Source organism: Salmo salar, chromosome 09, assembly GCF_965601325.2.
Source record: "Salmo salar chromosome 09, fSalSal1, whole genome shotgun sequence".
Classification (NCBI taxonomy): domain Eukaryota; kingdom Metazoa; phylum Chordata; class Actinopteri; order Salmoniformes; family Salmonidae; genus Salmo; species Salmo salar.
Window position 1 is genome coordinate 50,376,442 of NC_138299.1, and position 16,018 is coordinate 50,392,459.

Consider the following 16,018-nt stretch of genomic DNA (forward strand, 5'->3'; position numbering starts at 1 on the left):
GGCTCAGTAGTGTGTGGCCTCCACGTGCCTGTATGACCTCCCTACAATGCCTGGGCATGCTCCTGATGAGGTGGCGGATGGTCTCCTGAGGGATCTCCTCCCAGACCTGGACTAAAGCATCCACCAACTCCTGGACAGTCTGTGGTGCAACATGGCGTTGGTGGATGGAGCGAGACATGATGTCCCAGATGTGGTCAATTGGATTCAGGTCTGGGGAACGGGCGGGCCAGTCCATAGCATCAATGCCTTCCTCTTGCAGAAACTGCTGACACACTCCAGCCACATGAGGTCTAGCATTGTCTTGCATTAGGAGGAACCCAGGGCCAACTGCACCAGCATATGGTCTCACAAGGGGTCTAAGGCTCTCATCTCGGTACCTAATGGCAGTCAGGCTACCTCTGGCGAGCACATGGAGGGCTGTGCGGCCCCCCCAAAGAAATGCCACCCCACACCATGACTGACCAACCGCCAATGCGGTCATGCTGGAGGATGTTGCAGGCAGCAGAACGTTCTCCACGGCGTCTCCAGACTCTGTCACGTCTGTCACGTGCTCAGTGTGAACCTGCTTTCATCTGTGAAGAGCACAGGGCGCCAGTGGCGAATTTGCCAATCTTGGTGTTCTCTGGCAAATGCCAAACGTCCTGCACGGTGTTGGGCTGTAAGCACAACCCCCACCTGTGGACGTCGGGCCCTCATACCATCCTCATGGAGTCTGTTTCTGACCGTTTGAGCAGAAACATGCACATTTGTGGCCTGCTGGAGGTCATTTTGCAGGGCTCTGGCAGTGCTCCTCCTGCTCCTCCTTGCACAAAGGTGGAGGTAGCGGTCCTGCTGCTGGGTTGTTGCCCTCCTACGACCTCCTCCACGTCTCCTGATGTACTGGCCTGTCTCCTGGTAGCGCCTCCATGCTCTGGACACTACGCTGACAGACACAGCAAACCTTCTTGCCACAGCTCGCATTGATGTGCCATCCTGGATGAGATGCACTACCTGAGCCACTTGTGTGGGTTGTAGACTCCGTCTCATGCTACCAGCATTCAAAAGTGACCAAAACATCAGCCAGGAAGCATAGGAACTGAGAAGTGGTCTGTGGTCCCCACCTGCAGAACCACTCCTTTATTGGGGGTGTCTTGCTAATTGCCTATAATTTCCACCTGCTGTCTATTCCATTTGTACAACAGCATGTGAAATTTATTGTCAATCAGTGTTGCTTCCAAAGTGGACAGTTTGATTTCACAGAAGTGTGATTGACTTGGAGTTACATTGTGTTGTTTAAGTGTTCCCTTTATTTTTTTGAGCAGTGTATATAAATCCACATAGCGGTCAAAGAGGATGGCTGCAGAGACAGACCTGGATATAGATTTGAATATCCTATCCACACACACACACTCCCTAAATATGCATACATGCTGTAACCGTTCAGATGTATAAATCTGTAACACCACAGTAAAAATAAACATAACATATCGTGCTCTCCATTTTACTATGTAACGTGCTCTTTGCTAGAAAGTAGTGTGTGTGTGTTCTTGTCGAGCGTCAGTTTACACTCCTACGAGCCCTGGTCAACAGTAGAATAGTGCTATTTGGGACGCAACCCTGCCCTACTTTGTTCTCTACAGGAAGCTGCTCTCTACAGGAAGCTGCTTCCTGTGCTCTCTACAGGAAGGTGCTCTCTACAGGAAGCTGCTCTACAGTAATCTGAATAACAGATTTTACTGGCCTGCCTGTCTGGTGCAGAGAGAGAGAGAGAGAGAGAGAGAGAGGATGACAGGGATGTATTGACCTAGCAACAGATTTACTAAAACTCATTTCTAAAGCCTCTGCCTCACTCTCTCTATCTCCTGCCCTCCCCCACCCGTCTCTCCTGCATTCCCTCACCCGTCTCTCTCTCCTGCCCTCCCTCACTCCCTCACTCTCTCTTGCCCTCCCTCACGCTCTCTCTCTCTCCTGCCCTCTCCCACCTGTCTCTCTTCATCCTCTCTGCCCCTCCTCTCTGTCCAGTAGTCTGCCTCACCCATCTCTCTCTCCTGCCCTCCCCCACCCGTCTCTCTCCTGCCCTCCCCCACCCGTCTCTCTTCATCCTCTCTGCCCCTCCTCTCTGTCCAGTAGTCTGCCTCACCCATCTCTCTCCTGCCCTCCCCTACCCATCTCTCTTCATCCTCTCTGCCCCTCCTCTCTGTCCAGTAGTCTGCCTCCAGCTGATGCTGATGTATTGGCAGCTTGATCATTCCACCCCGCTGAGTTTGGTATCAGGATATGCGTGTTACTTTAGCTGTGAATGTGTGTTGTGCCCACAAGTGTGTGTGTGTGTGTGTGTGTGTGTGTGTGTACTTCCTAGTTCCTCATTTCTATTTTTGTTCCATTGATATTTTGTCCAACTCCCCGCCCCTCTGTGGAAGGGTTAGGAGGGTCAGCTATAGCGATGTTCTCCTCGTCCTCAAAACCCTCTCTCTTCTCCTACTGGACGTCCATGGAGCAGACAGACTCTGAAGTGCTGGACATTAGCACCAAGGTGCAGCTGCATGGGGTGCTCTGGAAGAGGCCCTTCGGACGGTCCTCCGCCAAGTGGTCCCGCAGGTAGGGCATGGCATTGTCACCTGTCTCGTTAATTCTACCTAGCAGCAGGTAGGGCCTGGCATGGTAACACAAGTACTGGCAATGTATATGGAAGGGGGAAATAAATGACAATGTTAACGTTGGTTTACAGATTAACAACTTTAATCATTTACAAAAAATATATATACATTTTACACAACAGCATAATCCCTGAGGTTAAAAAACACTAATATATCTTGCTTAGATAAGTGTTCATCCCCCTCAATACATGTTAGAATCAGCTTTGGCAGCGATCACAGCTGTGGGTCTTTCTGAGTAAGTCTCTGAGAACATTGCACACCTGGATGGTACAATTTTTAATTTTTTTTAATTCTTCATGCTCTGTCAAATTAGTTTGTTGATCATTGCTAGACAGCCATTTTCAAGTCTTGCCATGGATTTTCAAGCTGGTTTAAGTCAAAACTGTAACTAGAATTTGTTTCCCGGTGTCTGTTGGAAAGCAAACTGAACTGGGTTTTCCCTTAGGATTTTGCCTGTGCTTTTTAATCCAAAAAACACTCATAACATGATGCAGCTACCACCGTGCTTGAAAATATGAAGACTGGTATTTAGTGATTTGTTGTGTTTGATTTGCCCCAAACATAACACTTTGTATTCAGGACATAAAGTTCAATCAGGTTAGTATTGTGGAGTAACTACAATATGGTTCCCTTTCCTTGCTGACAATTGGGCTGCAGTGGGATCGGCCTCTTCCAAGTTCAGTACTGTCTTTGTCGCCCAAATGGCAGAATACTCTGTAGTGCTCTACTTCTGCCGTGATAAAGCTCACAGTCAAACCCTTGGCTCAGATCCATCACGATTTTCCCCTACTACAGTAAGTGCTATCTATGATCAACAATCAGAACAACCCAGTCCTGTTTCTCATTGGATCCCCACATAGCACTTAGCCTTACACAGAATAGCACTAAAGTATCACATCAATAAAACATTCCACACAATATCGGCATTAAACAAAGACATCATAGCTGATGTGCAGATACTGCTTACAGTCCCTTCAGAAAGTATTCATACCCCTTGACTTTTTACACATTTTGTTGTGTTACAGCCTGAATTTAAAATGGATTAAATGTTGATTTTCTTGGGGTCACTGGCCTACCCACAATACCCCATAATGTCAAAGTTGAAATTCTGTTTAATCAAATATTTTACAAATATATTAAACATGAAAAGCTGAAATTTATTGATTCAATAAGTATTCAACCCCTTTGTTATGGCGAGCTTAAATAAGTTCAGGAGCAATCATGTGCTGAACAAGTCATATAATAAGTTGCATGGACTCACTCTGTGTCCAATAATATTGTTTAACATGATTTTTGAATGACTACCTAATTTCTGTACCCCACACATACAATTATCTGTAAGGTCCCTCAGTTTATTAAAAATGTAAAAAAAGAAATATGACATTTACATAAGTATTCAGACCCTTTGCTCAGTACTTTGTTGAAGCACCTTTGGCAGCCTCGAGTCTTCTTGGGTATGATGCTACAAGCTTGGCACACCTGTATTTGGGGAGTTTCTCCCATTCTTCTCTGCAGATCCTCTCAAGCTCTGACAGGTTTTTATTTTTTATTTTATTTATTTATTTCACCTTTATTTAACCAGGTATGCTAGTTGAGAACAGGTTCTCATTTGCAACTGCGACCTGGCCAAGATAAAGCGTAGCAATTCGACACATACAACAACACTGTTACACATGGAATAAACAAAACATACAGTCAATAATACAGTAGAACAAAAGAAAACAAATAATCTATATACAGTGAGTGCAAATGAGGTAAGTTAAGGCAATAAATAGGCCATGGTGGCGAAGTAATTACAATATAGCAATTAAACACTGGAATGGTAGATGTGCAGAAGATGAATGTGCAAGTAAAAATACTGGGGTGCAAAGGAGCAAGATAAATAAATAAATAAATACAGTATGGGGATGAGGTAGGTAGATAGATGGGCTGTTTACAGATGGGCTATGTACAGGTGCAGTGATCTGTGAGCCACTCTGACAGCTGGTGCTTAAAGCTAGTGAGGGAGATATGAGTCTCCAGCTTCAGAGATTTTTGCAGTTCATTCCAGTCATTGGCAGCAGAGGGGATGGGGATGGGGAGCGTTGCTGCACAACTATTTTCAGGTCTCTCCAGAGATGTTGGATCGGGTTCAAGTCCGGGCTCTGGCTGGGCCACTGAAGGACATTCAGAGACTTTTCCTGAAGCCACTCCTGCGTTGTCTTGGCTGTGTGCTTAGGGTCGTTGTCCTGTTGGAAGGTGAACCTTCGCCCCAGTCTGAGGTCCTGAGCACTCTGGAGTAGGTTTTCATCAAGGATCTCTCTGTACTTTGCTCCGTTCATCTTTCCCTTGATCCCGACTAGACTCCCAGTCTCTGCAACTGAAAAACATCCCCACAGCATGATGTTGCCACCACCATGCTTCACCGTAGGGATGGTGCCAGGTTTCCTCCAGATGTGACGCTTGGCATTCAGGCCAAAGAGTTGAATCTTGGTTTCATCAGACCAGAGCATTTTGTTTCTCATGGTCTGAGAGTCTTTAGGTGCCTTTTGCAAACTCCAAGCCGGCTGTCATGTGCCTTTTACTGAGGAGTGACCCTCCGTCTGGCCACTCTACCATAAAGGCCTGATTGGTGCAGTGCTGCAGAGATGGTTGTCCTTCTAGAAGGTTCTCCCATCTCCACAGAGGAACTCTGGAGCTCTGTCAGAGTGACCATCGGGTTCTTGGCCACCTCCCTGACCAAGGCCCTTCTCCCCTGATTGCTCAGTTTGGCCGGGCGGCCAGCTCGAGGAAGAGTCTTGGTGGTTCCAAACTTCTTCCATTTAAGAATGATGGAGGCCACTGTGTTCTTGGGGACCTTCAACACTGCAGATTTTTTTTGGTACCCTTCCCCAGATCTGTGCCTTGACACAATCCTGTTTCTGAGCTCTACGGACAATTCCTTTGACCTCATGGCTTGATTCTTGCTCTGAAATGCACTGTCAACTGTGGGACCTTATATAGCCAGGTGTGTGCCTTTCCAAATCATGTCCAATCAATTGAATTTACCACAGCTGGACAAGTTGTAGAAACATCTCAAGAATGATCAATGGAAACCGGTTTCACCTGAGCTCAACTTCAAGTGTTACCGCAAAGGGTCTGAATACTTATGTAAATTATTTTTATTTTTATATACACTGCTCAAAAAAATAAAGGGAACACTTAAACAACACATCCTAGATCTGAATGAAAGAAATAATCTTATTAAATACTTTTTTCTTTACATAGTTGAATGTGCTGACAACAAATTCACACAAAAATAATCAATGGAAATCCAATTTATCAACCCATGGAGGTCTGGATTTGGAGTCACACTCAAAATTAAAGTGGAAAACCACACTACAGGCTGATCCAACTTTGATGTAATGTCCTTAAAACAAGTCAAAATGAGGCTCAGTAATGTGTGTGGCCTCCACGTGCCTGTATGACCTCCCTACAACGCCTGGGCATGCTCCTGATGAGGTGGCAGATGGTCTCCTGAGGGATCTCCTCCCAGACCTGGACTAAAGCATCCGCCAACTCCTGGACAGTCTGTGGTGCAACGTGGCGTTGGTGGATGGAGCGAGACATGATGTCCCAGATGTGCTCAATTGGATTCAGGTCTGGGGAACGGGCGGGCCAGTCCATAGCATCAATGCCTTCCTCTTGCAGGAACTGCTGACACACTCCAGCCACATGAGGTCTAGCATTGTCTTGCATTAGGAGAAACCCCGGGCCAACCGCAGCAGCATATGATCTCACAAGGGGTCTGAGGATCTCATCTCGGTACCTAATGGCAGTCAGGCTACCTCTGGCGAGCACATGGAGGGCTGTGCGGCCCCCCAAAGAAATGCCACCCCACACCATGACTGACCCACCGCCAAACCGGTCATGCTGGAGGATGTTGCAGGCAGCAGAACGTTCTCCACGGCGTCTCCAGACTCTGTCACGTCTGTCACGTGCTCAGTGTGAACCTGCTTTCATCTGTGAAGAGCACAGGGCGCCAGTGGCGAATTTGCCAATCTTGGTGTTCTCTGGCAAATGCCAAACGTCCTGCACGGTGTTGGGCTGTAAGCACAACCCCCACCTGTGGACGTCGGGGCCTCATACCACCCTCATGGAGTCTGTTTCTGACCGTTTGAGCAGACACATGCACATTTGTGGCCTGCTGGAGGTCATTTTGCAGGGCTCTGGCAGTGCTCATCCTGCTCCTCCTTGCACAAAGGCGGAGGTAGCGGTCCTGCTGCTGGGTTGTTGCCCTCCTACGTTCTCCTCCACGTCTCCTGATGTACTGGCCTGTCTCCTGGTAGCGCCTCCATGCTCTGGACACTACGCTGACAGACACAGCAAACCTTCTTGCCACAGCTCGCATTGATGTGCCTTCCTGGATGAGCTGCACTACCTGAGCCACTTGTGTGGGTTGTAGACTCCGTCTCATGCTACCACTAGAGTGAAAGCACCGCCAGCATTCAAAAGTGACCAAAACATCAGCCAGGAAGCATAGGAACAGAGAAGTGGTCTGTGGTCCCCACCTGCTGAACCACTCCTTTATTGGGGGTGTCTTGCTTATTGCCTATAATTTCTACCTGTTGTCTATTCCATTTGCACAACAGCATGTGAAATCTATTGTCAATCAGTGTTACTTCCTAAGTGGACAGTTTGATTTCACAGAAGTGTGATTGACTTGGAGTTACATTGTGTTGTTTAAGTGTTCCCTTTATTTTTTTGAGCAGTATATATATAACTTTGTCATGGGGTTTTGTGTGTAGATTGCTGAGGATTTATTTTATTTTATTTAATCCATTTTAAAATAAGGCTGTAACATAACAAAATGTGGAAAAAGTCGAAGGGTCTGAGTACTTTCCCAGGGCACTGTATATGTTTATTTACAGCACCAGGCTAGGTTATAGCCTGGACATTATATGGTGAACACAGAAATCAGGCTGGTTCCACCAGGCTAGGTAATAGCCTGGACATTATGGTGAACACAGCGATCAGGCTGGTTCTACCAGGCTAGGTTATAGCCTGAACATTATATGGTGAACACAGTGATCAGGCTGGTTCTACCAGGCTAGGTTATACCCTGGACATTATATGGTGAACACAGCGATCAGGCTAGTTCTACCAGGCTAGGTTATAGCCCAGACATTATATGGTGAACACAGCAATCAGGCTGGTTCTACCAGGCTAGGTTATAGCCTGGACATTATATGGTGAACACAGCAATCAGGCTGGTTCCACCAGGCTAGGTTATACCCTGGAAATTATATGGTGAACACAGCAATCAGGCTGGTTCTACCAGGCTAGGTTATAGCCTGGACATTATATGGTGAACACAGCAATCAGGCTGGTTCCACCAGGCTAGGTTATACCCTGGACATTATATGGTGAACACAGTGATCAGGCTGGTTCCACCAGGCTAGGTTATAGCCTGGACATTATATGGTGAACACAGCGATCAGGCTGGTTCCACCAGGCTAGGTTATACCCTGGACATTATATGGTGATCAGGCTGGTTCCACCAGGCTAGGTTATAGCCTGGACATTATATGGTGAACACAGCAATCAGGCTGGTTCCACCAGGCTAGGTTATAGCCTGGACATTATGGTGAACACAGCGATCAGGCTGGTTCTACCAGGCTATGTTATAGCCTGGACATTATATGGTGAGCACAATGATCAGGCTGGTTCTACCAGGCTAGGTTATACCCTGGACATTATATGGTGAACACAGTGGTCAGGCTGGTTCTACCAGGCTAGGTTATACCCTGGACATTATATGGTGAACACAGTGATCAGGCTGGTTCTACAAGGCTAGGTTATACCCTGGACATTATAGCCTGGACATTTACTTCTAAGAAGTAAAAAATAAACAACAAATAATGTCAGTTTATAAAAATGATGTAACACATTTCGGTTATCAGATGTATCAAAGTAATGAAGTGGTTTGCCTTCTGTATTTTATTACAAATGATGAGCCTGTGAAAGCTGTTGCTGTTGACAGGTGAAGGTTGCTGGCCGGATACTTATAGGAATGCTCACAGCGCGGTCATGTCTGCATGATGCTGCAGAGGGCCCCCTTGCTGGTCTTCTCTATGCTGCATGTTCTGCTGCAAACTGGACACCTCTCTAACAACTGAAGCAGGCAATCTTATGACGTGGTGTTGACAGCCAAGTGGTAAATTATATTTTGTTCTAAAGAAAAGACAGAGCTTTTTGTTAATGCACATTCACAACCAAAATGACTGTACTAGTTGTATATGAAACAATATACAATATATTCAACTTTTCATATATCACCTGTCGTTGTTGATGAAGTCATCTGTGTCATCAGAACAGTAACTCAAGTCACTATCAGAGGCCTCATGATGGCGTGTCATTTTCAATGGAGTCGAGGGACTCTGGCAACAATGGAGGAGGTGTCACAAGGGTACTTCTGTGGCATGACACGTTTATTCTCAGGTCTTGCCTGACAAGCTGTAAAAACAGCAAGTGAAAAGCGAATGAAATAATTTTTCGAGGTCGCTAAACCATTGCAATCACATTACTGGACATGTTATGATACCTTTGCTCCTTCTGGTAGGTCCCGGCATCTGTTCATGACAAGGGGATCAATCTGGCACCCAACTGTGCACTCTCTAACAGAAAAACAGGGTCAATGATTGTCTACATCCCTCAAATATAACCATAGCTCGAGAAATAACGTAATCTCATTTGGAAGCTACTTCTATGCTTTACAGGTTTAGACTGACTGGCTCCAGATTGGAAATACAATGACATTGCTAAAGTAGGCAAATAATTAGTAGGAAACAACATTGCCATATTATGATGTTGTCAAATTTATTTTAGAGTGATGGCCATGTTGCCATTACTGTTACTAGCAAAGTTCGTTAGAAATGGCTAGCAATGCAAATGTTAGCTAGCTAAAATACGGTGGTTCCATTCATCTCAGTTAGCTGGCTAAAGTTCTACTGCATCTGAATTCAATCTGGGGACATTACAATGATGCCAAAAGGTTTTCCTACTAAGTCTTTTTTTCTCTTTTAAAATGTTATCGTGTTTCCAAGCCAAATCCGAGTATTGAGACAGGCTAACGATAGCCATCTAGGTAGCTAGCTATTTAGGTAACTAGCTAGTTGGGTAGCTAGCTAGCGAACGGCAGCTATGCTAACGATGATAGTGATAATGATTATCAAAATAAATACCGAACAGAAATATAAACGCAACATGCAACAATTTCAACAATTTTGTTACAGTTCATATAAGGAAATCAGTCAATTAAAATAAATACATTAGGCCCTAATCTACGACTGAGTAGAGGTGCAGGCGTGGGTGGGCCTGGGAGGGCATAGGCCCACCCACTTTGGAGCCAGGCCCAGACAATCAGAATCAGTATTTCCCCACAAAATGGCTTTATTACAGACAGAATTACTCCTCAGCACCCTCCCCCAGATGATCCCGCTGGTGAAGAAGCCAGATGTGGAGATCCTGAGCTGACGTGGTTGTGAGGCCGGTTGAACATACTGCCAAATTCTCTAAAACAACGTTGGAGGCGGCTTATGGTAGAGAAATGAACATTCCTGCAGTCAGCATGCCAATTGCAAGCTCCCTCAAAACTTGAGACATCTGTGGCATTGTGTTGTGTGACAAAACTGCACATTTTAGAGTGGCCTTTTGTTGTCCCCCAGCACAAGGTGCACCTGTGTAATGATCATGCTGTTTAATCAGCTTCTTGATATGCCACACCTGTCAGGTGGATTATTGTGGCAAAGGAGAAATGCTCACTAACAGGGAGGTAAACAAATTTGTGCAGAAAATTTGAGAGAAATAAGCTTTTTGTGCATATTGAACATTTCTGGGATCTTTTATTTCAGCTCATGAAACATGTGACCAACACTTTACATGTTGTTTATATTTTTGTTCAGTATAGCTAACCAGATGTAGTCTAAGTACCAGTATAATCACCACCAGTGGGGAAAAGACGAACTCCAACTCCACCTATTCGGTATGTTAGGGAACTTCGGCACGGCATGCAAACCGTATATCCTTCTCCAAACCGTATATCTAGCTAGCTAGGGCTTTTCAGTCTCAAACTCCGGTGATCCTTTGTTTGAATGCATTGGGTGCAGATGAAACAACAAAGTCCCATTCTATGAAGGGAAGCACCGTTGTGAAGATAGCCACAATAAGGATTAGCTACAATAGTGGAATTTGCAATTTCACCTTAAATTGAAAGTGATACAAATAGTGGAATAATTTGGAATGTTGTTATATGTAAACAAAAGACAATTTGTTAATTTGACATAATAAATCTGTTGAAATTGCACGGTGGATGTATTAGTCTTGCATTGGGGTCCTACTTCTGTCTCAATGTCGGGCCTCCCCATTAAATAAGGTATCAGCCTACTCAGTGACATCCACAGAACACAATCAGGAAGATTTTATTTAAGCGATAATGCCCGAAAAGCCGGGGGTTTGGAGAATATACTGACATGGGTGCTGTTGAGCCCAGGACAAAGTCGAGGGCCGGCAAATCGTGCGAATATATCTTCCAAACACCCCTGCTTCGGGGACATTATCACTTTTATACAATGGGGTTACCAACATATTCAAATAATGATTTAAATATTTTCATTTAAAAACATTATCTTGATGAATTTATTCAGATTATTTCATCCTTTCACAAGATATAGTCCCGACACAAATGTAGGGTTGCTACCCAAGCCGGCTGGTAGTTTCTTTTATTGGTTCAGTTGCCAGAGATGCGACCCAGTTGTTCGGAACAAGTCGTTCATTCTAAATGTTCCATTGTCATACTGGCAGGTAACATTCTTATCCCTTGCTTGCTAGCTAGCCAATTAAAGCTAATTTAGTCACGACAAACAGCGTAGCCAGAATAACAACAGTAGCTGCATTTGCATTTTGTTTAATCTGTTTTCTAGTGACATTTATTTGGATACATCCATAACAATGATCTAATGAGATGCGATTTCACCTAGCATAGAAAATGTGCTCTCTCATCAGGACACTGTTGTTCAGAGGAGGTAGTCAACAACACAGCTAAACACAATCACTTCAAACTGAAGCTGGAAACACTGCAAACTAGCTGCACTTCATTTTACCTTTTTTTTAATTAATTTTGTTTTGTATATATCCATTAAAATGATGCCAGCTGATTCATGATTTTAACTGGCTGAGAAACGCTCCCTGTCTTGTCTCGTCCAGACTCCCGACACGTTCATTACAATGGGACAGCTGGAGATCGAATTTGAATATTGAAACAATGTTGCAAATGTCGGAGAGACAGACAGGAAGGTTTATACAAATCTCCGCTGTTGAAAACTAAATGTTAGCCTAAAAGAAATGTGAGATAATGTCTAGATGCTTTTTATAGTGGAGATAAAGTTTATAAATTGCCTGGCTGGGCTGATGAGACAGTGGATTGGTTGCGCAGTCAGATGGAACAGAGTAAATATTAATTTTAATGTCATAGATTTAGCCGGTGGTAACTTGTGGAATAGACACCGACTGGAATCCGGTTTTAACTAATCAGCATTCAGCATTAGACCCACCCATTGTATAAATAAATATGAATGTCTCAGCTCTTATTGTGGGAGTTTGACTGTCCCATTTCATTGTCCACATTGTCCACAATCCACAGTTAAGACTATACAGTGCAATGTGAATGTCCAATAGGCAACATATACTGTAGGTTGACTGGTATGCTTAATGGGGATCATGTCACATTAAGTTGTCATTGTAAATAAGAATTTGTTCTTAAACTGACTTGCCTAGTTAAATAAAGGTTAAATAAAAAAATGACAAATTATCCTATATACACGCAGTAGTCCATTTTGACACTCAGATTCTGCAAAAGGTTCGTGGTTCTTTATTCACGAGAGCTCTGAAGTCAAAAATGCATACACAGTCATTTTATAACCCCCCCCCCACACACACACACTTTATCACTATTTTACCAGCCTAAGCCTCCCTAGATTAGAGGGGCCTTGAAAAGGCCCTCTTTCCTGTTGTCAGTTTTTCAGAGTTACAACCAGGTCATGTGTAGTTCAATTGTCCTTTGTTTTCTCAACCATACATTTTTCACCCTTAACTTGTCTCACACATACATTATTGGATTATAGTCTTATAATTCTAATACATTTCACATAGTCTTATAATTCTAATACATTTCACATAGTCTTATACGTTTCAGGGTGGAATTCTTTAGTCATTACTTTAAACATATACATTCCTTTATCACTTGGTGGTGTGGGTTAGCTAGTTAAACCTCTGTCAGACTGCTGGTATGACTTGGTGGTGTGGGTTAGCTAGTTAAACCTCTGTCAGACTCTGCTGGTATGACTTGGTGGTGTGGGTTAGCTAGTTAAACCTCTGTCAGACTCTGCTGGTATGATTTGGTGGTGTGGGTTAGCTAGTTAAACCTCTGTCTGGCTCTGGTAGTATGACTTCAAATCAAAGTTTATTTGTCACGTGCGCCGAATACAACAGGTGTAGACCTTACAGTGAAATGCTTACTTACAGGCTCTAACCAAAGAAGGTGTGTGGTGTGTGTGTGTGTGTGTGTGTGTGTGTGTGTGTGTGTGTGTGTGTGTGGATAAGTAAAGAAATAAAATTTACATTTTACATTTACATTTAAGTCATTTAGCAGATAAATAAAATAGTAAAAAGACATTTGAAAATAAGAGTAGCAAGGCTATATACAGACACCTGTTAGTCAGGCTTATTGAGGTAGTATATACAGTACATGTAGATATGGTTAAAGTGACTATGCATATATGATGAACAGAGAGTAGCAGTAGCGTAAAAGAGGGGTTGGCGGGTGGTGGGTGGTGGGACACAATGCAGATAGCCCGGTTAGCCAATGTGCGGGAGCACTGGTTGGTCAGGCCAATTGAGGTAGTATGTACATGAATATATAGTTAAAGTGACTATGCATATAAGATAAACCGAGAGTAGCAGCAGCGTAAAAGAGGGGTTGGGGGGGCACACAATGCAAATAGTCCGGGTAACCATTTGGTTAACTGTTGAGGAGTCTTATGGCTTGGGGGTAAAAACTGTTGAGGAGCCTTTTTGTCCTAGACTTGGCACTCTGGTACCGCCTGCCATGCGGTAGTAGAGAGAACGGTCTATGACGGGTGGCTGGGGTCTTTGACAATTTTCAGGGCCTTCCTCTGCACCGCCTGGTGTAGAGGTCCTGGATGGCAGGAAGCTTGGCCCCAGTGATGTACTGGGCCGTACGCACTACCCTCTGTAGTGCCTTGCGGTCGGAGGCTGAGCAATTGCCGTACCAGGCGGTGATGCAACCGGTCAGGATGCTCTCGATGTTGCAGCTGTAGAACCTTTTGAGGATCTCAGGACCCATGCCAAATCTGTTTAGTTTCCTGAGGGGGAATAGGCTTTGTCGTGCCCTCTTCACGATTGTTTTGGTGTGTTTGGACTTGGTGGTGTGGGTTAGCTAGTTAAACCTCTGTCAGACTCTGCTGGTATGACTTGGTGGTGTGGGTTAGCTAGGCTGCGGCTTGCCTGTTTTTTTTTTTTTACCTATACATAGTTATCCAGAATGATCCAGTCAGGATGCAGTCTATGGGCTGCTGCCTGTTTGTCTGTTTATTTACCTATACGTAGTTATCCAGAATGATCCAGTCAGGATGCAGTCTATGGGCTGCTGCCTGTTTCTGTTTATTTACCTATACGTAGTTATCCAGAATGATCCAGTCAGGATGCAGTCTATGGGCTGCTGCCTGTTTCTGTTTATTTACCTATACGTAGTTATCCAGAATGATCCAGTCAGGATGCAGTCTATGGGCTGCTGCCTGTTTGTCTGTTTATTTACCTATACGTAGTTATCCAGAATGATCCAGTCAGGATGCAGACTATGGGCTGCTGCTTGCCTGTCTGTTTGTCTCAGTCTCTTTTAGCCCAGTGTTGCCGTCCCTCTTTCTCCTTCAACTAATGATACGTTCTCCATCCTCCTAGATTCTTTATCATCAAAGACAGTTTCCTGCTCTACTATGCAGAGAATGAGAAGAGAAGCTTTGAGACCAACAAATACTTTAACATCCACCCCAAGGTGAGCTTTCCTCAACATGGTGCATGTGTTAACCTCAAAAGGTCTGCAATATTTTCACGTTATATCTCACATGCATGATGACACACACACACATACATACATATATATATATATATATATATATATATATATATATATATATATATATATATATATATATATATATATATATATATATATATATATATTCTACAACTATCAGAAGTTGATGCATTATGTTGTATTCATCCTCTGTCTGTCTCAGGGTGTGATCCCCTTAGGAGGCTGTGTTGTGGATCCGAAGGAAGACCAGGGCATGCCATTCGCCATGGTTATAAATCATGACGACTTCACTGTAAGCACTTAGACAATACTGTTGCTTTAATAATAGTTACTTGAAACCTGCATCTCTGTATTATTAGGCAGTTACTGTATATCTCATGTGATGATGCATGCTACTGTTTGTGATGTGATATTTTTTTTTATTACATTTTTTGGTCATTTAGCAGACTCTTATTCAGTGCATACGTTTTCATACTTTTTGTTGTTGTTCGTATTGGTCCCCCGTGGGAATCGAACCAACAACCCTGGCATTGTAAGCGCCATGCCCAACTGAGCCACATGGGATGTATGCATGATGTGAAGATAATGTATGCTATTGTATATTATCACGTGAAGATAATGTATTCTACTGTATACTATCATGTGATGACAATGTATGGTGCTGTATATTATCATGTGAAGATAATGTATGCTATTGTATATTATCACATGATGATAATGTATGCTATTGTATATTATCATGTGATGATAATGTATACTACTGTATATTATCATGTGAAGATGATGTATGCTACTGTATATTATCATGTGAAGATTATGTATGCTATTGTATATTATCATGTGAAGATAATGTATGCAATTGTATATTATCATGTGATGATAATGTATGCTGCTGCATATTATCGTGTGATGATGCTCTATTACTCCCTCAGGGTAACATTGTACTGGCTGCAGAGAATGAGGCAGAACAGAACCAGTGGCTGGAGATGCTGCAGGAGTCTGGCAGAGTGTGAGTCACTATTTACTACATAAAGCCTCATTAAATCTAGCTGTACAAACTGCCTTTTTAAATCTAGCTGTACAAATTGCCTTTTTAAATCTAGCTGTTCAAACTGAAACTACGCACTGCCTCTTTTTAAATCTAGCTGTACAAACTGAAACTACGCACTGCCTCTTTAAATCTAGCTGTTCAAACTGCAACTGTAAACAAATAACATCAAATTGATCAGAAGTACAGTGAAGACATTGTTAA

At 43.6% G+C, this 16,018-nt stretch overlaps 1 protein-coding gene and 1 gene segment (V, D, J or C); both read left to right on the forward strand.

The window, feature by feature from the left end:
- LOC123744629 (T-cell receptor beta-2 chain C region-like) overlaps positions 1-16,018 on the forward strand; it is a 605,275-nt gene that overhangs the window by 451,408 nt on the left and 137,849 nt on the right.
- The window catches only part of plekhd1 (pleckstrin homology and coiled-coil domain containing D1), a 31,096-nt gene continuing 17,137 nt past the window's right edge, over positions 2,060-16,018 (forward strand). The window contains exons 1-4 of the mRNA XM_014211633.3: positions 2,060-2,577; positions 14,631-14,724; positions 14,969-15,058; positions 15,699-15,775. Of these exons, the coding sequence (XP_014067108.3) occupies positions 2,423-2,577; positions 14,631-14,724; positions 14,969-15,058; positions 15,699-15,775 (416 nt within the window). The 5' untranslated portion in view covers positions 2,060-2,422. The remainder of the gene's footprint in view (positions 2,578-14,630; positions 14,725-14,968; positions 15,059-15,698; positions 15,776-16,018) is intronic.